General features: G+C 42.2%; 1 protein-coding gene across 6 annotated transcripts; it reads left to right on the forward strand.

The window, feature by feature from the left end:
• The first annotated feature begins 958 nt into the window (after positions 1 to 958).
• Positions 959 to 20,617, forward strand: Pex5 (peroxisomal biogenesis factor 5). Of its 6 annotated transcripts, none has more exons than XM_047549554.1 (16): positions 959 to 1,071; positions 2,621 to 2,783; positions 3,080 to 3,115; positions 3,430 to 3,562; positions 3,788 to 3,919; positions 10,607 to 10,712; positions 11,204 to 11,294; positions 11,693 to 11,803; positions 12,062 to 12,154; positions 12,531 to 12,650; positions 16,356 to 16,499; positions 16,685 to 16,755; positions 17,214 to 17,426; positions 17,750 to 17,915; positions 18,385 to 18,542; positions 18,722 to 20,614. In XM_047549554.1, exons 2-16 carry the CDS (start codon positions 2,637 to 2,639, stop codon positions 18,921 to 18,923), a joined length of 1,923 nt encoding a protein of 640 aa, XP_047405510.1. In that variant the 5' UTR covers positions 959 to 1,071; positions 2,621 to 2,636; the 3' UTR covers positions 18,924 to 20,614. The 6 variants fall into 6 exon arrangements, with proteins under 6 accessions (XP_047405510.1, XP_047405512.1, XP_047405508.1 ...); XM_047549556.1 differs by lacking the exon at positions 959 to 1,071 and adding an exon at positions 1,818 to 1,961 and having other exon boundaries at positions 12,555 to 12,650; positions 18,722 to 20,617; XM_047549552.1 differs by lacking the exon at positions 959 to 1,071 and adding an exon at positions 1,818 to 1,961 and having other exon boundaries at positions 18,722 to 20,613.
• Positions 20,618 to 20,978: the final 361 nt, after the last annotated feature.

The following is a 20,978-nucleotide window of genomic DNA, read 5'->3' on the forward strand; positions in this document are numbered from 1 at the left end:
GATAGACTAAGAATTTAAAGTTGAACCTGATTAACAAAATGTAGAATCTCAAATGTGGAACTTAAAAAATAAGTTGACACTCAAGTAGCTCTATTAGTCCTTTCCCAGCACCTCTGGGACTGTGGGCCAGGTTTTGTGAAGAATTCTTTGGCCTTCATCAACAGTCTGTGTTTCTAATCTGTAAGCAACACTTCTCTAAGACTGGGAGGTTGTGTTGTATAATAGTTTGGTATCTGGATTTAAGCCTGGATTGAAGTTTGATCTCCTATATATCTGATTTTGGGAAAGTCTTGTTTGAAAAGTGGGGCTAGTAATATCTATTTCTTAAGGGTATTATGAAGATGAAAAGTGCTGATGCACATAAGTGCTGAGTATAACACCTGGTTTTTAATAACCATTCCATAAACATCACTTATTATTATTGCCATTCTCCAAGAGCAGGCCACAGAGTGAATTACTGCTAATTGATTGCTAAATTCCTAGCACAGCGGTAGGTTGTGTATAGTGTGGTTTGAGCAACACTGGGAAGCCCTTTCTGGTTGCCCTGATGTTCTGAAATTCTACCATATCATATGCCTTCAGTTAAAGGCTACTTTCTCTGGGATTCTCTCTTTTAAAAGAATATGGGCACTAGGCATTTTCCTTTTGATGGTATCCTGAGAACAGGGGACACACAGGGAAGGGATTTGTGATCTATAGGAGAAAGGGGACAGTGAGATCAGGGCCTCCGAAAAGATGGTGAGAAAAAAAAAAAAAAAAAAAGGAAAAGCGGAAATGTACAGTTTTCTGACTTGCTCAGACATCCCAGTTTCCCTAAGGTGTGAGAGCAGCTTTCATCTTTGCAGGGATGAATTCACACAGCCACGCCTGTTTGGCCCTTGGGGCGTCCACCTTTGAAATCCACAAGACAGCCAGCCCTGCCTTAGGGCGCCACCTGCTGTCTCCTTGTCTCCTCTCCCGCAACCCAGACTGGGATGGTACTTCTGCCTGTCTGGGAGTTCATCGACCATCAACTCTGAACCTCTCTTGCCCTTCTCCATGACACCAAGACTCCCTTGGTCTTGGACCCAGGTGAGCTATGAGTGTTTGTTTCCCAGTGACCTTCTGGTTTGGTTCAGGCTCATATTCCGTGATTAAAAGTATTTCTTGCCTCTTCTTGGTGCTTTTACAGTCTGGAGCAGCAGGAATAAGGCCATCATGCCCTTGACCAGTGTTGAGGCAGGAGGGAGGGGGGAGGAGTGACTCACTGCATCTTTCCTGTACTCTACCAGCTTGAGGTCTCAGATGCGTTGGACTCTATTTTGGTCTCCAGAATTTTTCATCATCCAGCGCTATTTTCCCGATTACGCGCAAGTGGCAGAGGAACTGAGGGCAGGCCTCTGTCTCCAAGAATTGCAAATTGGAAGGGGAAGGGCAGGCTTAGGACACTGGATATCCCCGGAATCCCGCCTATTAGTGCATTTTACCTGGATTTCGGAAAATCCGTCAAAAGGGGATTTAGAGGGGGTATTAGTGGAAGAATCTGACGCCCAGAAAGAGCAGAGAATTCCTTTGGGTTACAGTGCACTCCCAGACAAGAGGCAGAATAAGCTGTACCCAGAATTCTGCACCATCCCCTTTACTCCACAGCCTCAGATCCTCTTAACTCCATTTTGCTTTGAGCTTTCCAATACGCTTTCCAATACACAAATCTTAGCGTCCCTTTCGAGCGCTTCCATAGCGACTCTCCAAGACTTTCCCTTTAAAGCGCTCTACCCCTTTAAGACTCAAGGCTCCTCCTGTCACGCTGTCGCAGTCCTAAGGCTCCGCCCCTTCAGGCAGCTTCCGTAGGGCCTCGGCCGCAGAGTGGCGGTCACGGCCCCTTTAAGCCTGAGCCCCGCCCCTCCCCTCTACCCTCCCCTCTACCCTCCCCCTATCCCGCACCCGGTGCCCCCGCGGGTCGTGCGGCGCGGCGCGCGGCGGTGAGCGCTGGGCCCCGAGGGGGCACGAGGACGCGTCCCGGAGCTCCCCTCGCTCCTGCGGTGGCCTCTGGGGTTCCGGGGGCGGGGCTGGAGCGTCGAGCCTGCGGCAGTGATGGGGTGGTCGGGAGCACGGGAGGGGTGGGCCAGGGTCGGGCCGAGCGGGGGAGGGGCTCAGGTGGTTTGGGAGGGAAGGAATGGCCCCCCGCAGTGCTCACCCGACTAAAGCGGGACGGGGGACCGGGTTTGCGGCCAGGCGGTGTTCCCACTGTCTCCTGCCCAGCCAGTGTCCTGGTCTAGTCCGGTCGATGAGGCGTCCCCCCGTATTCCTCTGGTGTTCACGGCCCTTTGTTGGGGGGCGGCTTTTGGCCTGTCCTGCCCCTGAAGCCGCAGTGGTGAAAGCCGCTGGAGAAGCCCAAACTGAAGGCGGTGACTTTTGAGGGGGACGCCAGGAGGGTACCGGCTCTCTTTGGACTCCTGGCAGAGGTGGGGGTCACAGCAAAAAGCACAGGGGTGGAGGAGGGTGACCAGTGGTGGGCCACTTGGCCCCTGCGGGACAGATGTCTGCGCAGGTGCCCATGTCTCCAGATAGCGCACTGTGTTGTGAATTGGGGAAGGGTCTGGCTGGGGGACCTCAGTTCCAATCCTCCTCTGTCCATCAGAGAGCTGGCGGTCACCATGGCAATGCGGGAGCTGGTGGAGGCCGAATGCGGGGGTGCCAACCCGCTCATGAAGCTGGCCGGCCACTTCACCCAGGACAAGGCCCTTCGGCAGGAGGGATTGAGGCCCGGCCCCTGGCCTCCTGGAACTCCAGCCTCTGAGACAGTGAGTCTTCCTGAAGTGGAAACCCCCCAGTGGTGGACTGGAATGGAGGGTCCATCCATACACCTTAGGATAGCCGCTTTCTCTGTTGTGTTGCTAGTAATACCAGTTACCACTTAATAACACTGCATCTTTAGATGAAGGCAACCATTTTATAGATGAAGAAACTGAGGCTCTGTAAAGGTTCTGACTTGCCTGAGGTCATATAAATGGGAGAGCTAGAATTTGACTCTCCTATGTTTGCTTGTGTGCCTGTGGCCTTCATCACTGTGTCCTTTTGCCTCTCTTTTCTGTCTTAGGTCTCTAAGCCTTTGGGAGTAGCCTCTGAAGATGAGGTAAATCTACCAGTTCCTTTTCTGTCCATTGTCCTCTTGTCCATTGTCTTTTTTCACCCTTAAACTTAGTTCAGCTGTATTTCAATTTTTGAGCTCTCCTGACCAAATTTTCTTGGTAGTGGGGTTTTTTTTTTGTTTTTTTTTTTTTTTGTATTTGTTTTACCAAATCTGTGGAAATAAAATTTCTCACTATGTGTCTCTAGTTTTTGTTTACCTTTCTTTGTATCTGACATTGGTATCCCCATCCAATGGGCCCTGTCTCTTCTGGGTCCTCCTGACCCCAAGGGTTCATTTCACCATCTCTCTTGTGACAGTTGGTGGCCGAATTCCTGCAGGACCAGAATGCACCACTTGTTTCCCGTGCCCCCCAAACCTTCAAGATGGATGACCTCCTGGCAGAGATGCAGGAGATTGAACAGTCAAACTTCCGCCAGGCTCCCCAGAGAGGTGGGTCCCACTGAAAGACGGGTGGAGACACGAATGAGAGGGAGACACTATTTTCTGTGCAGGCTGGACTAAGTGTATTCCATATTTGGATGCTGCTGGCATCCAAATTGAACTGAGATTAGAAGAAAAAGGAACAGTGTTTCATGTTCCTCGGTGTGTCTTAGGCATTGTGCAGTCATATGTATTTATTTCCTTATTTCTTAGTCCTCTCTTGTTTCTTTTAAGCCCCTGGTGTGGCAGACTTGGCCTTATCTGAGAACTGGGCTCAGGAGTTTCTTGCAGCAGGAGATGCTGTGGATGTAACTCAGGATTATAATGAGACTGACTGGTCCCAAGAATTCATTGCTGAAGTTACAGGTGAGGCTTGTCATGGGGGAAAAAAATTTCTAATAGTACTTATGGAGCAATTAAAATTCTATACTGGACTGAGGCTGTAGCTCAGTGGCAGAGCGCTTGCCTAACATGTATGAGGCACTGGGTTCCATTCTTAGCACCACATAAAAATAAAAAAAAAAAAAAAAAATAAAGGCATTCTGTCCATCTACAACTACAAAAATAAAAAAATCCATACTATTTTCCTAATTCCTCTTAGTATATAAGATGATTTTGTCTGCTTAAGACTTTTCTGGCCTCTTGACTGATTTTTACAGGACATTGGACCTGATTTCCCTTAGGTGATAATAAGGAATTGAAACTTAGAGGTCTGATTTTGAACTGGATAAGAGATTTTGTATATAGAGAGAATGAGGAGTTAGACCCATTTCTTTATTATCTGGAACTTTATTTCTGTAATTTAGTGGAGACCAGTCAGATCGAATGCATGGCCCAGGAGAAGAGAAATACCACGGCACCTGCAATTCTGGTATTAAGTCCTGTTGGACAGAACTGGGGTCTTGGAAAGTGTGGTTGTGGAGTTCAATAACCTGAAGTATAATATACAATAAACCTTTTGTATCTATGGGTTCCTCATTTTGGCTTCAACCAATTGCAAATTGAAAATGTTTGGAAAAAAAAAATTATGTCTGGTCGCTGGGCACAGAAGAGTCCTCTGTAATCAGTGGCTCAAGAGTCTGAGATAGGAGGATCACGAGTTCAAAGCCTGCTTCAGCAACTTAGTGAGGCCCTAAGCAACTCAGTGAGACCCTGTCTCAAAATAAAATATTAAAAAAAAGGCTGGGGATTTGGCTCAGTGGTTAAGTGACTGGTTTAATCTCTTACCAAAAAAAAAAAAAAAATTGTGTCTGTACTGAACATGTACATACTTTTTTCCCTTATCATTGTCCCCTCAACAATACAGTATAACAGTGATATACACAGCATTTACATTGTATTAGGTATTAAAAATCTAGAGATGATTTAGAGTATATGGGAGGATATGCATAGGTTTTATGCAAATTCTATGCCATTTTATTTTCAGAGAGGCTCATTTGCAGATTTTGTGGAACAGAGGGGACCTGGAGCCACTCCCTAATGGACACTGACGGGTGGACTGTACATGGTCTTAGAGGGCAAAGACCATTCCATGCTGATAAGAAATATAAATAATAGCTAATATTTACTGTCAGTGTTCTAGGCTTTGTGTTCTAAGTGTTTGGAATGCATTATCTAATCCCCATGAGAACCCCAAGTTCTAGTTACTGTTTTTAGTCATATTTTATAGATAAGAAAACTGAGGTTTAGAGGTAAAGTAACTTGCTCAAGACCCTACAACTACGTAAGTGGTAGAGTTGAATTTGACTTAGGGTTTGAATGATTCCAGATCCTGTGGGTTCAACTGTTAAGCTATCTTGCCAGGCCTGCAGTTTATGTATTTTTTTTTTTTTGGTTCTCGGGATTGAACCCAGGTGTGCTTTATCACTGAGTCATATCACTGGCCCTTTTTGTTATTGTTTTTTAATTTTCAGATAAGATCTTGCTAAATTGCTTAGGGCCTTGTTAAGTTGTTGAGGCTGATCTCGAACTTGAGATCCTCCTGCTTTAGCTTCCTGTGTTGCTGGGAGTTGTACGTGCCTGTGCCACTGTGTCTGGTCCCAGGCCTGCATTTTATGTTCTTCTTTCTTGCTTGGCTACTAACTTGAGGGTCTCACCCCAATTTTCTCTCTGAGAGCATCCATTACTCACTGCATTCCCTAGGGTTGGTTCATCTTCCACTCTGATTAGGGACAGGGGAAAGAACAGTCTTTTCAGATTTGTTCTTCCTGATTGTTCACAGAGAGAAACACTGCCCTTTTTTGCTTTAAGAAATCAAGAATAGCCAGGCGTGGTGGGACATGGTCTTAATCCCAGTAACTCAGGAGGCTGAGGCAGGAGGATCATGAGTTCAAAGCCAGCCTCAACAATTTTGCAAAGCCCTAAGTGACTAAGTGTGACACTGTCTCAAAATAAAAAATAAAAAAAGGGCTAGGGATGCCTTTGGGTCCCAGAAAATGCATGGTTCCCCAAACAAACAAAAGATAGGTCTTCCTCCACACAAAACAGAAAAACCCCAGAATATAACAAATAAAACTCACCTTTATAGATGAGAAAACTGAGATTTGGGAAGGTTAAATACTTTGTCCCAAACCATTCAGTAGTAGACAATATTCAAACTCATGCCTGTTTGACTCTAGGCTCCATACTTTAGATAACCATTCCACTAAAATGAGAATCTTCCTTATGGAGTTGTCTCAAATTAAAATCTGAGCTGTGACAAAGACCTGTCAGACAGAAACTTTCAGGTTTTTATACAAGCCTTAGACTTAGCATGCTCTCTTTTAGCACAGAGGAAGTTCTGTTGTTTGTGTGGGTATTGGTGATTATCAGTGACTGAGAAAAAAAAATTATTATTATGAGTGTTGAGATTGATGAAATTTTTGTGGCAATTAGCTGAATTGCTACCAATCATTGAAATCTTCCTTAACCCATAAGTGAAAAACAGGTTTTTAGAAACATGTTGGACCTGTCTCACCTGTTAAACCCTCTTTGGAGATCTCTTCTATTTTGTACGTTTTTTGGAACTGTGCCTGCTTCACAGAGGCATGGACGTGGGAACCTGGGAGGAGAAGTTGAGCTGTTTGAAGTCTGCCTGTATGGAAGTGTCTTAGTGTAGTAGTATTTTGCTTTCCATGTAGTAGGCTTTGGTAGTGTATAAATGAGCAAAGATCTGGGAGAAGAAGCTAAAGGAAATTAATTTTCTAATGCTTTTTAAATTTAATTAATTAATTTAATATATATGTTTTCAGTTGTAAATGGACACAATACCTTTATTTAGTTTTATGTGGTGCTGAGTATCCAACCCAATGCCTCACACATGCTAGGCAATTGCTCTGCTACTGAGCTACAACCCCAATTCTAATAATTCATTTTTTTATTATCTTTCATTGTATTTGTGGCTGATAGTCTATCAGTGGTAGAGGTTAACTGTGGATAAGTAGATTTTGAGACAAGCGAAGGTTATATTGTAATTCTTACTATTTAAAAATCCTCAGGGCTGGGGTTGTGGCCTAGTGGTAGAGTACTTGCTAGCATGCATGAGGCACTGGGTTCGATCCTCAGCACAACATAAAAATAAACAAAATAAAGATATTGTGTCCATCTATAACTAAAAAAAAAAAAAATTAAAAAATTCTCACTGAGATTTAAGAATCAAGTTTATGAAGCTCAATTTTTTAATTTTAGTTTTTAATATGGAAATAATTATAGTTTCATTGGAAGTTGCAAAAAAAAAAAAAAAATTAAAGTTCTGTGTATTCTTTACCCAGTTTCCCCCACTCGTAACATTTTGCACCATCTTTAGTTATGTACAACATCAAAACCAGGGAATTGCCTTTGGTGCAATCCACAGGGTTTATTAAATTTCACCAGTTTCTGTCTACAACTTACATTTTAACTTAGGGTAATTCCCACCAGGAGGACTCTCAGTTTTAGTGCAGTGGTTATCAAAAATATGAAGCCTAGAGCCAATTGGATGTGAATTTGAATATCATCTCTGTTAGTGAATGATTTTTGTAAAGAATTTCCTAACAAGATTGTGAAGATCAAGCATTATTATTATAAAGTATTTAACCTTTCCACGCCCTTATTTGTGTGTGTGATAAGTTTTATGCAGCCTTATCAGATGTGTAGAATCACATAAGCACATTCCAGTCAAGATGCAGAACTGTTCAATCACCATGTGAAACTCAGTTTTTAGCCTACTACATTTCCTAATGGAATTCCATTGCCCCTAAATTTTCTGACTGAATAATTCTGTCTCACTGAGATCTTGAGATAAAACACGTTTCAGGGTTCTTGAATTTAGATAGCCTCAGTTGGCATGGTATATGAAGTTCATAGAATAATTGCGAGATATAAATTTGCACTCACAGAAAAAGCCATGGGCAGCAGTGGCAATAGATGATTGGCAACAGACCTCTGATTAGAGGAGGAAGAGGCTGTGGAATAAAAGGAATAACAATCTCACTGCAATATTTTCTATTTTTTGTGTGAGTTTGCCAGGAATAGATATTAATGATAGTTGCTGAAACATTTGTTACTATGTGCTTTGGTCTAAACAGAAACCCCTATGAAATATCTATTATTATCCCTATTTTTATAGATAAGGAAATAGAAACTTAAGAGAGTTTAGTAATTTGTTGGCAGTTGTACAGTGAATAAGTGGTGGGTGGAGTTGGGATTGAATATGGATAAGCTGACTAGAACCGGCATTTTTTTCCATAGTACTATTAGCAAACAAAGAAGCTCTCCTTGCTAAGGGTAGGAATTACTGAGTTTTTGATTTTTGAGTTTGGAGTAGATGTGCCTAGATGGAATGAATACATAGTGAAAAATTGTGTGAGGTCAACATTATGAATTGGATGCTTAGGTCATTGCTTCTCCCCATTACTAATGTATGTGACTTAGGACTTTCTCATACTGTCCTTCAGCCATAGTTGCTTCAATTTCAGACTATTCAAATGGATCTGATTTTCTGTAAGAATTTCCTAACAAGATTGTGAAGATCAAGCATTATTATTTTGGTTATTTTATTTCACTCCTTTTTTGGAGCAGGTTCCCAGTGCCAGAAAATTGTGGGTCATGTGGCAGATAAACATGACCAAATGCCAAATGTTAGCAATTTGAGGATGATTTTTCTCACCTTTGGGATTAAAAAAAAAAATCTACCTAATATCTGTTGTGAAGTTCAGGTGCTTTACGTTTTTTCTGTTGCTTCTGGTCATTGAGAGGAGCATTTCACAGAAAAGTTCCTGTGAATTTGAGGAGCACTTGTAGCCAGAATATGCTTTTATAGAAGCCCTTGAGAGTAGGAGGGAATAGGAGAGGAAGAGGAAGGACTAGTTATTTTTCAACCAAATGGGACTAAGGAACTTTGAGGTGTTATAAAGTCTGTCAGGTATAAAGCATCTCCATTTCGGTCTCCATACTTGAGCTCCATATTTGGGGCAAAGGAAAGAAAAATGTAGGAACTAAAAAAGAGCATGATCTAGATAAGATTGTTGAGAGTCCTTGAAATGAAGAGAGTCTGGCCAAAAATTAGTTATCAACCATATTTTTATTATATTAGTTACATACTACTTATTTTTGATTAGGAATATGAATCCTAATCATAATCATAGACTTGATTTTTTTTTTTTTTTTTAGGTTTTGACATTATTTTCTCAGATTTTGAGATCATTGAAATTATTCAGTAAGGTCTCAGTTAAAATGGAGTGGAAAGTTTTGTTTTGGTTTACCACTGAGGGGCAGATCTACCAACAGTCAAATCTTCAAATTGGGGACAGACTGGGTGATCCTTTCTATATCTGATTTGTAAAGATGCAGATGGAGAGCCGGGCGAAGTGGTGCACACCTGTAATCCCAGCAACTCGGGAGGCTGAAGCAGGAGGACCTTGAGTTCAAAGCCAGCCTCAGTAAAAGTGAGGCACTAAGCAACTCAGTGAGACCCTGTCTCTAAATAAAATACAAAATAGGGCGAGGGATGTGGCTCAGTGGTCGAGTGCCCCTGTGTTCAATCCCAGGTACCCCCCCGCCACCACCCCCCCATAAAAAATAAAAAGATGCAGATGCAGAGCAGAAGGGAAGAAAGAACATGCCAGGCTCATGCCGTCTCAATGTTTCCTTATTCTTTAGGAAACCTAATCTGTCACTCTGCTTTTTTTCTTGTCCCAGGATGGTAGGACAAAGTCCTGGAGGTTGAGAAACAGTTCAGCATTCTCATTCGGTTTGTTGCCTTGATAATGTTTGTTCTGATGTTGTAGCAGTGCCCTTTGTCACTTAAGCTTCTAAGATGATTTCTAGAATTAGACTTAAAAGCACAGTCTCTTAAAATGAATCAGAAGTGACGAAAGTCAGAATAGTGTTTACGTCTGGGGGTTGGGGGCATAAGGGAATCTGAGGGAGCTGCAAACATTCCGTGACTTGCTCTGGGTCATAGTGGAATATATTCATAAGCATACATTAATTGAGCCATGTGCTTATTGGCACATATTCTGTACCTTGATGTTTGTGTGTTGCATTTCAATTAAAAAGTGAAAAGTCAACCATCCCATGGGAAAAGCATATCCATGTGTCTCTCATCGAGCCTAGTATTCTGCTTCTCAGATTCTCTTGCTAGGTATGTTATGGTGAAATGAGCGTTCTTTTGTGGGGATGGTGTGACTGAGTAGAGGGAGAGGTTTGGAGCTCTTCTGTTCTCCTTTAGCTCCTTACTGGTCCCCACAATTCCTGTGAGGAAGGTGAAAACCCTGGTGCTTGCTATTTCTTATTGAGGTCTTGTGTACTTCAAGAAAAAGAATTTGGTTCTTAATCCTTTCCTGAACCTCCTTACTTGGTTTCCTGTACCTAACTCTTGGTAAACTTCCATTCCAGGCCCCTTTGAATTGGCTATTGAAGAAAATGTTGAATATTTGATAGTATTTTCTTTTGACCAGAAGTCTCTGAGGGAGTCAGCAGAGTTTTCTCTGTGTTGGCCTGGTTAAGAGGATCAGTTGAATATGTGTATTACTTCCCTTTCCCTGATCCCACACTGAACCCTGAGTGATTTCCCCAACTCTTTGCTCCTTGCAGACCCCTTGTCTGTGTCCCCTGCCCGCTGGGCTGAGGAATATCTGGAGCAATCTGAGGAGAAGCTGTGGCTGGGAGAGCCTGAGGGAACAGCCACCACTGATCGCTGGTGAGTCAGGCTGCTGCTTTGTTGATAGTTGTGAAAGGAGTACAACATTGCACAGTTTTCCCAACCTCCCCCAATCTCCTCCATCCACATTCTCAAACCAACTTACAGGCCCCTCTTTTTCTACTTTATTCATTAATATTTCCACTTGTATTACTAGCCCTGCAAATTGGTATTTCAATTATAGGCAAGAATCCTACCTTGTTCCCTTTTTAATTTTGAGCCTGCTACTTCCTCTCTATTCCTTTTCTCTTCAGAGTTGAGGTTGGAGAAGGGAAAGGTGAAAAGATGTAGCTAGTGCTGTCTCATTCCTTCCCAAATGTCCTGTAATGTAAATTGGAGATGGAGTTTCTCAACAAGAGAGTGCAATGTGTTAGCCTCTATTTTTCTTCTGTAGGAACTGTACTTACTTACCATGGGCTGGGATTGGGAAATAACATGGGGAAGGTGGTGGTTGAGTGGGTGGTAAAATAGAATTTCCCTATCTGTGCCAGGTATGATGAATATCATCCTGAGGAGGATCTGCAGCACACGGCCAGTAACTTTGTGGCCAAGGTGGATGACCCCAAATTGGCTAATTCTGAGGTGAGACACATCCCATTGCTGCTGAGCTCAGCAGAGCTGGTCTTGGAAGGCAAGAGTCTTGTTTCTCTTATCCACACTTAACTTTAAGGAGAAGTAGATGAGATCCTAGATGTCTATTCCTTCCTCTCTGGAGACTTAGGATCTTGCTTGTTTCTTCCAACATTCTTTCCCTTGTTTCCTTGCCCATTAACCTTCCCTCTTATCTGGTGTGTTCTTAAATCTTTAGAGGCAGAAATCCCTTTCTTTCTGCTCTTTGCTTTTTCCAGGGCCTTTAGCATATCTTGTCTGCAGCCAGAGATGGTCAGGGGGAGGGGCAAGCACAGGTTCCTTCTGGGCATGGTTGAGTGCACACCTGGAAGTCCTCTCCCAAGGTGCCTATGTGTGTCTCTGTGCCCCAGTTCCTGAAATTCGTGCGGCAGATTGGCGAGGGGCAGGTGTCCCTGGAGTCCGTTGCAGGGTCGGGCCGAGCTCAGGCAGAACAGTGGGCAGCAGAGTTTATTCAGCAGCAGGTAGGATATTGTCACTTCCCAGTCCCACTTCAGAGCCAGCTGGTGTCCCAGGCCTTGGCTCAGTGTTGATTGATCCCAGATGGGGAAGGGATTTTATTGCCAGCTTGTCTTGGTAGCAATCAGGTCCTGAGTGGGTGGGAGTAAGATTCTGAGAATGCTCTTCTCAGTGTGTCCAGGCTGGTGGTATTTAGTGGGTTCATAGTCTGTGTTAGTGGGTAGAAAGTTGGTGGTGGTACTGACCATCCTTCTTTGTCACAGGGTACATCAGATGCTTGGGTTGACCAGTTCACAAGACCAGTAAACACATCTACACTTGACATGGAGTTTGAACGTGCCAAGTCAGCTATAGAGGTGAGAGCAGATGGTGCAGGATTAGATACCCTGAGAGCACATACTCTCTTGGAGAGTGGGTTATTAACATCAAAGGTGATGAATGCTGTATTCATCTGTACATAGATGTATCTGGATCATCTGTGTCAAAATTGTGTAGCAGTGGGGTGGCTGCTTTTCAAAACTGAGATTTCTCTACACCACTCCAGACCACTGCATCGGAATCTGGGAATAGGCTGGATCTGGAAATCTTCATTTAAAAAAACTCATCAGAGAATTCCTTTACACATTGAAATTTAAGAACTGGGCCTCAGGGAATGTATCCCTGTGAAACTGAGGGTGGGATGGGGTGGTTATGAAGGATCTCCTTTCTCTACTTGCCTTCCCTTCCTTACAGTCTGATGTCGATTTCTGGGACAAGTTGCAGGCAGAGTTGGAGGAGATGGCAAAACGGGATGCTGAGGCTCACCCCTGGCTTTCTGACTATGATGATCTCACATCTGCTTCGTATGATAAGGTAGGGACCCCTAGTTTTCCAGGTTCCATAATTTCCGTCTTTAATAATTTTCCTTTTATCCTGAATTTGAAGAGTGTTCACATTGGAGGAATTTTCTTGAACCCCTTTCTATGAAAAGCAGTGTGAATAATATTTTTGTCCATACTTTCCCTTCAGCAATTGAATATATAATTTTTATTCTATATCACAATAATAGGTAGTGGATAATGAGACCACTTGTGTCAAATAATGACAGTACAGTGATGTAATATCTATGAAGGAGGTTTGCAGATGATGTACTAAGAACACGGATGAAGTTGCTCTGGTTTGGAGATTGAACTGGGAAGATTTTGACAAGGTTGTTAACTACTGTGGTAGGGAGTAATAGTTGATAGACTGTCCCTCTACCTCTACACCTTAATAAATATTTCTTTCTTTAAGCTTACAAGTTCCATTTACATTCTAATCTCTTTACATAGGTACCAACCAATTGCCCCACTTTAGGGTTTCAAAGAATTGTATTAAATAACTTAAATAATAGAAAAATTTCCTAGTAGTTAGTGGTGAAAGATTATTGAATTTTGTATAGAGCATGTGCGGTTGACCTAGAAGCCTGTGTTACACAGGCTCACTGTAGAAAACAATCTGTGTGTGTGGATGTGGCTAATAATTAAACTCCTGAGTTGAAGCATGGGTGGAAGGGAAAGAATTGCTTGGTTAAGAAAGACAAAAAAACTGAGTGATGCCTTTTCTTAGCTCAGATATGACTGGGGAAGGATTTGGGGACTGGAATCAGCCTGAGATGCAAAACAGGGATGGAGGTGGATCTTGACATAAGAGAACTGTATAAAGACGGAGGAGAATGAAATTCAGGGTAGCTTAAAAAAGTTCAGGATTTAAGAGTCATTAAAATTTAGAACTATGAAAAATATGATTTTACTTATGTTTACAACTTGATCTTGGTTTTTCTGAGCAGTATTCTGTATGATACTATAAAGGAGAGTTTTATGAGTTCCTCCTATAGAATTCTGGTAAGAGAGAATAGAAAGATATACCTGTAGATAATACTTTTATTATTCTGTGTTAACAATTTGATAAGTTGCATTAATTTATAAGTGGCAAGTTATACATTGTAGAAAAGTTCTTGACCCCTATTTGATATTATTGATTCCTTGAGATATTGCAAAATTAGGATTAGAAACATTTGCATTAATGTTCCACAAAAAAATGTTATGCTTTTTTTTTTAAACTAGTGAATAATTCAGATTCTATTTGGCTTTGGTGCTGAGAATTGAACCTAGTGTCTCATAATACTTTTTAAAACAAGTGAATCTGATGCTTAATTTTCAAATAAATTCCTGCGTCTCTTTTTAAAAAATATTTTAAAATATTTTTGTGGATGGACACAATATTTTTATTTTATTTATTTATTTTTATGTGGTGCTGAAGATTGAACCTAGTCCCTCATGTGTGCAAAGCAAACACTCTACCACTGAGCTATAGCTGCAGCCCCCCTGGGTCTCTTTGAATGTACTTTTTTTTTTTTTTTTTTTTTTTAATAACCCTTAAGTTTTCAGAGGCAACTTAACACCTATAGCTCAAGCATAGATTATAATAGACTGATACCACATGAGACAAGTTTCTGTGATGGGTGGGGCTCTACTTTGTAGTGTTCTATTTCTGTAGTATGATCCTATGAGATTTTGAAAGAGACTAGATAGTAAATGAGACATAATGATTGGCTTGGGTTAGACTTTTTAGAATGTAACAGTGATGCCAGACTTATTCTACATTCTGCAGATTGTTAAGGGTTCCTTCAGAGTATTCTTTTTCCATCTATGCAGACATTCTAATTTTGAAAAATTCTTCTTTGAACAGCAATTGATGAGACTTTAGGGAGCTTAGATAGCAAGGACAAGGGGAAACTTAGAGAACACTGCGATAGAAAGATTATGGCATTGATTTGTCACATTGTCTACTGAAGACACATGAAGAGTATTCAGATCACTCCTGGCTGTCAGCAACAAGCAGGCCATTGTATCTCAAGGAAGTATCTAGAACAATGAGGATAATACCTATTTATAAATAGTATTTTAAGCTTTTGTTACAACTTTAGTGACTGTTTTCATTTGATGCTCTTAGTAGCTTTGAGAGATAGAAATTACATTCATTAGGAAATTACGTTATAGATGGCAATAATCTGTTTCCCAGAGGGTGGCTTAAAGCATAGATTGATGATGGATGGTAGTTGAGGTTTGAATATACAGGATTTATTTTATTGAATTCTGGTAGTCTAGAGCAGAGATTTGCAAACCATGGAATAAATCCACATGCCACCTGTTGTTATATGGTCACTAACTGAGAATGGTTTCAGCTTTTTTAAATGGTTGAAAAAAATTAAAAGTGTAACATTTTGTGATATATAAAAAATAAAGTTCAAAATTTGTCTTCTGTAAATAAAGTTTTACTGGTATATAGCTGGGCTCCTTTGTTTATATATAGTCTGTGATTGCTTTGCACTACCACAGTGAAGCTGAGTAGTTGCAATTGACCTATAGGTCTAAAATATTTAATGTTCCTTTAAAGAAAAAAATTGCTAATCCCTGAACTTGGGTCCTTTTCTGCCTTGAGTTTTTAGTATTGTACAAAGATTTCCCAAGATGATAACTATTTTCAACATGGCTATATTTTTTATACATTTACCTCAAATCCATCTCCTATAGGGTATCTCATTTCTTGAACCCCAATTGTAAGTACTCAATTTTCCTTTGTGACAAATAACTTGTCACTGAAGACTTAGAATGGTTTAGAAGTTTGCTGAAATACTTCAGTGTTTGATTCTTCATCAATTTTAATATAATAATGAAGAAAGGCCTCATATCTTTATTATGTACAGTTTCATTCTGATTTTGTCCTTAACTATATTATGTTTTAGCCTATGTTTAAAAAGGCTCTTGCCTCACATGCACAAAGCCCTGGGTTCGATCCCCAGCATCACAAAAAAACAAAACAAAACAAAACAAAAAGCTCTGTTTGGTATTTTGCTTCTTGTTTTTATTCTGTATGCTGTTTTGTAATGGTAGCTACTTACTTTCCAAACAGGAGCATTTTTATTTGCTTGTCCCAAGTCATATGGCTTACTAGTGACTTCCATCTCACCTTATTACCTCCCCACTTAATGTAAAATGCCAGTTGACAAGCTGGGTGTGGTGGCTGAGGCTTTTAATCCCAGCTCCTGGGGAAGCTGAGTCAGAAGGATTGCAAGTTTGAGGCCAGCTTGGACAATTTAGTGAGACCCTATCTTTAAAAAAAAAAAAAAAAAGGGTCTGAGGATGTAGCTCAGTGGTAGGATGCCCCTGGGTTCAATCTCCAGTAACACCCCCCCATACACACACACAGAAATGTCTTCTGTCCAGTGGTAAGAAGTCAGTCTATGAAGATTTCCTAAAATAAGCTAATGCCCAGCATGGATCAGGGTTGGTAGACTTTTCTACCTTTTCAGTTATTGTAAGTAGGAGATGGCAGCATGAATCTGATAGCGAGTGATTTTACTGTAGTCATAGATGATCTTTAGAATACAGAGAATTTGCCATTGTTTAATTCAGATAACTCTGTAGAAGCCTTCGACTTCTCTACCTCTGTCTTGGTGGTTCTCCTCTCATCCCTGCTGCTCTGATTGTGGTGGCTCCCTCTCAGAAAACTTCCCACTTTCTTCCCTCCTTGTAGGGGTACCAGTTTGAGGAGGAGAATCCCCTACGTGATCACCCTCAGCCTTTTGAAGAAGGACTACGGCGACTTCAGGAGGGGGACCTGCCAAATGCTGTGCTGCTTTTTGAGGCTGCTGTACAGCAGGATCCTAAGCATATGGAAGTGAGTGACATTGTTCTGACTGCTTCCAGTTTTGAGGGAGGCCCTAAAGGGAGTGGTGCAGATGGATCAGATCTGGGTTGTGATGTAGACTGCGGTGTTGAGACTGAGATGGTGAGTGGGAGAGGCCTGAGAAAGGGAGGATGAAAAGACTAAAGAGACGATGGGATCTATCAACTTTTCTCTAGGCTTGGCAGTATCTGGGTACTACTCAGGCAGAGAATGAGCAAGAACTTTTAGCCATCAGTGCTTTGCGGAGGTGAGTATGCGGAAAGGTGAGGACCAGGTTTTCTAGGGCTCTGTTACAGTCTTTAGATTGGTGGGAACCCAGAACCAGATCCTTGACTTCTTTCGGGCCACTAACACTCATGTTGTCAGATGGTGAAACTCCGAGATTTGGAGTGAGTGGGAGAGAACTGTTTCTGTTCCTCTGTCAGTTTTTGGTTTTATTTGTGGGAACCTGGTTGATTCCTTGGCAGCTAAAACTTTCTCCTTCTTGGGTCTGAAACTTTGATATAAACTCACATATCAGAGGATATTTTTTTCTATATTTTGTTAATTAACTCACATATCAGAGGATTCTTTTCTATATTAATCCGAGAGGGTGGGATAGATGAGGCCATCCTGACTGTATTTTAAAGCTTGGCTTTGATCTCTGGGAACTGATAGGTGCCTTGTCATTGTAGATGCCATGTTTGCTCATCCCTGCCCAAACAGGTGTCTGGAGCTAAAGCCAGATAACCGGACAGCACTGATGGCGCTGGCTGTGAGCTTCACCAATGAGTCCCTACAGCGACAGGCCTGTGAAACACTGCGAGACTGGCTGCGCTACACCCCAGCCTATGCCCATCTAGTGGCGCCTGGTGAAGAAGGGTCTGGTGGGGCAGGACTGGGCCCCAGCAAGCGTGTCTTGGGATCTCTGTTGTCTGAGTGAGTGGAGGGGTTCCTGGGATGAGGCATGGTAACTTGAGTCCCAGTAGATGTGTGACCTTAATTTTGGAAGTTAGGATAGATTGAGGCCTGAGGAACTAAGAGTGGGATGGGAAACTTGGGATGAACTTGAAGGAGGTCTGCATTCTACCATGCATTACTGGGATGAAACAGAAAAACAGGTTTCTAAATTGAAATTTGAAAGATGACTGATCGGTTGATCAATTTTGGGGATATGATTGACTTTTTAAGGAATCATTTGAGAAGTAGGAATATAGATATATCTGTTTACCTACTTTTTGGGTTTTTCCCTCCTTACCCAGCTCCCTGTTTCTTGAAGTGAAAGAGCTGTTCCTGGCAGCTGTGCGCCTGGACCCTACCTCCATTGACCCTGATGTGCAGTGTGGCCTAGGAGTCCTCTTCAACCTGAGTGGGGAGTATGACAAGGCTGTGGACTGTTTTACAGCTGCCCTCAGTGTTCGTCCCAATGTGAGTTTTAGGAAGGAATGGAAATGGGAGGTAACTCTGAACCTTGTTGAAGAATCACTTATTTTTATTTATATATATATATATGTGTGTGTGTTTTATTTTTAGTTGTAGATAGACACAGTACGTTTATTTTATTTATTTTTATGTAGTGCTGAGGATCAAACCCAGTTCCTCACATGTGCTAGTCAAGTTCTCTACCACTGAGCCACAGCCCTGCACAGGATATTTCATTCCAGTGTTCAGGCATTGACTGCCTTACAAGGGATGGGAAAAGAAGGGCAGGAGGACAGATTCTTCTGGACCCAGGGGAGTCTGCATGGTGTGAGGGGGTTATATTGTGGCCACTGAGGAGATAGAGTGGATTAGTAATACCCATTAGCTGAATCGAGTAGTGAAGCAGGGGGAGGAACGGGCAGAATTTGATCTGAGTCTAGCTCATGTTCCCAGCCCTTCTCTATCTGTATCCCAGGACTACTTGCTGTGGAATAAGCTGGGGGCCACCCTGGCCAATGGAAACCAGAGTGAAGAAGCAGTGGCTGCGTATCGCAGGGCCCTTGAGCTGCAGCCTGGCTACATACGGTCTCGTTACAACCTGGGCATCAGCTGCATTAACCTTGGGGCTCACCGGTGAGTCCACCTTTTGCATCAGTGAGCAGGTGTACTGTCCTCCCTGTCTTCCCTAGCTCCTTGTTCTCTGATCCTGTCACTTGACTAAATAACCCCAGCTATCTTCCCTTCTGTCAGCTCATCTGCTTCCTTCCACTGTTGTTCTGTTCACCAGCTGTCGTTCCTCTTCTTCCCTACAGGGAGGCTGTGGAACACTTTCTGGAGGCCCTGAACATGCAGAGGAAGAGCCGGGGCCCTCGGGGTGAGGGGGGCGCCATGTCAGAAAACATCTGGAGCACACTGCGTTTGGCACTGTCTATGTTAGGCCAGAGTGACGCCTATGGGGCAGCTGATGCCCGGGATCTCTCTGCCCTCCTAACTATGTTTGGCCTGCCTCAGTGACAGTGGGATGGGCTGCCCTGTGAGTGTCTGCTTGGAGGGGTCTCTGCTTTGGATGTGACTCCCTCTCCCCCAGTGGGCCTACCAAGGGGGTGGGCTGATGACCACAAGTGGTACGGCCTCTCAGGAGCTGCCTCAAAGTAGGGGTGGATAGTCTGTGTTCTAGGTCCTACATAATTGTAGGGAAAAGAGCTGTCGTCAGAGTCCCTTGGTAATTCAAGGACTTTACATCCAACTACAGATCTCTCTGTTCATCATGCCCTTTCTTGGTGCTGCTTTTTGGGTAGGACCCAAGGATATAGGGTAACTGTTGTCATCAACTGCCATTTCTGATGGGGTCTACCACATTTGTAATGTCTGTTCTTTCTCCAACTTTTACTCGGAATTGGTAACAGTCCTGTTTCCTTAGGCAGTTTTGTGTAGGAGACTCTTCTAACAATGGTTCTGCCTGGGATGGGCTGTGTTAGAAGCCAACCTGATTGATTAAAATGTCTATTTAACCCTGCAGAGGTGAGTTTTGGTGGGGTGCTCATAGTTTTGTCGTTTTTGGACCTCTCCTGGCTGTCGTTGGATTCCTATGAGTGCGATGCTGATGCAGTAATGTTAGTAATTCTATGGGAGGGTCCTCAGGAACAGCTAGGGTCAGAGAGTGTTTGTGGGTGGGGTAGGAGGAAAGCTTATGGGCCTGGAGGGGACTGGTGGGATCAGATTAGGGGCTTTGTTGTTGGGCCTTTGGTGAAAAGATTGAGGGGTGTGGTGAATGTAGCAGTTCCTCCTCGTAGAAAGATCTGTGAATAGGAATTGAGCTAACTCTTGTAGAAAGTTGGTTTGGAAATTGCAGTCTTGCCAAATTCCTAGTAAAGAGGGGTTTAAGTGTTACCATAAGCCTTTGCTGTACTTCTTGAAATATTTCCAGGGGTGAGTGTTATAAAATCCCTTTCCCCCATATCACCTCCACAAGGTGAAGATTGAGGGGAGCTGAGGGAGCAGTTTGGATGCTTCCCAACTCTTTCGTGCTTGGGGAGATGCACTAACCCTCAGAAATGACTGCTAAGCCTCTTGCCTTGTCTTCAGTAGCTAATGATCAGAGAGATTTTTTTTTTTTAAACTACCATGGTCCCAAGGTTCCATCCTGAAATTTATTTTTCTTTGTATGAATATGTATAAATGATTTAAAAATAAAACTGTAAAATATTTGTATGAAAAATAAATGAAACTGATGTGGGTATGAGTTCTGCTGTTGGTTATGAAGTTGTGGGGGCAAGATTTGGGTTAGTGTTTGGAGGATTGGTATTCAACAATTTTTCTCTCTTTATCTTCCAAATTCTCATTGGTATGCTGCTTACCCATCCATCTCTCCAGTGTTATTGAGTACCTAGTATCTGTTTGGGAGTGTGGAGAAAATGGCCTTGGCAAGGCCACTGTGTATATGGGTGTCTGGGTTAGCAGGAGAGATAGATATTTAGCAATCATGAATTACAGTTGTGTTACTGTTACAAAGGAAAACATGGTATTGTATAATCATTGGGTTATTTTGTATTATGAATTATATGAAAGAAATTTGATCATTTTTTTTCAATGCTTAGGCTCTAAAGGTTTTCATCTGGTTCTACTTGGACTATATCAAGGTACTATATCAAGAACCAGATCTGGATGGGCATCTTACTATTTTTTAAAATCACCTCTTTTTTTTTTCTTTCCACATTTTTTATTGGTGCATTATTCTAGTTGTACCTAATGCTGAGATTTGTTCTTATGTATTTGTGCATACGTACAACATAACAATATAATTTGGCATATGTCACAACCCATGGGCATCCATCTTGAGGAAGATTTTAAAATACAAACAGATGTCCATGACCAAGTCAGAATAGCAAAAAAAAAGTCTAAAACAGAACTGGTTCTATAAATTATCCAGTCAGTGAAATATTTAGCTATTTAATTATATTTATGAAACAATTTCTAATGACAATAAGTGCTAACCATATATTGGGGGGGAAAGTTATCTTGAGATAATCCTCTTACAGATTATCTCAAGAAAAATTTATTGGAGATAGG

The sequence above is a fragment of the Sciurus carolinensis genome, chromosome 4 (genome assembly GCF_902686445.1).
Source record: "Sciurus carolinensis chromosome 4, mSciCar1.2, whole genome shotgun sequence".
In the NCBI taxonomy this organism is placed as follows: Eukaryota; Metazoa; Chordata; class Mammalia; order Rodentia; family Sciuridae; genus Sciurus; species Sciurus carolinensis.

Bases quoted from the DNA above. Each gene is read 5' to 3' on its own strand.
- Pex5 (XM_047549554.1), top strand. From the start codon at position 2,637: ATGGCAATGCGGGAGCTGGTGGAGGCCGAATGCGGGGGTGCCAACCCG. The intron at 3,920-10,606 runs GTGAGGCTTGTC...TGCTCCTTGCAG, and splicing joins ATTCATTGCTGAAGTTACAG to ACCCCTTGTCTGTGTCCCCT. The intron at 16,756-17,213 runs GTGAGTATGCGG...CTGCCCAAACAG, and splicing joins GCCATCAGTGCTTTGCGGAG to GTGTCTGGAGCTAAAGCCAG.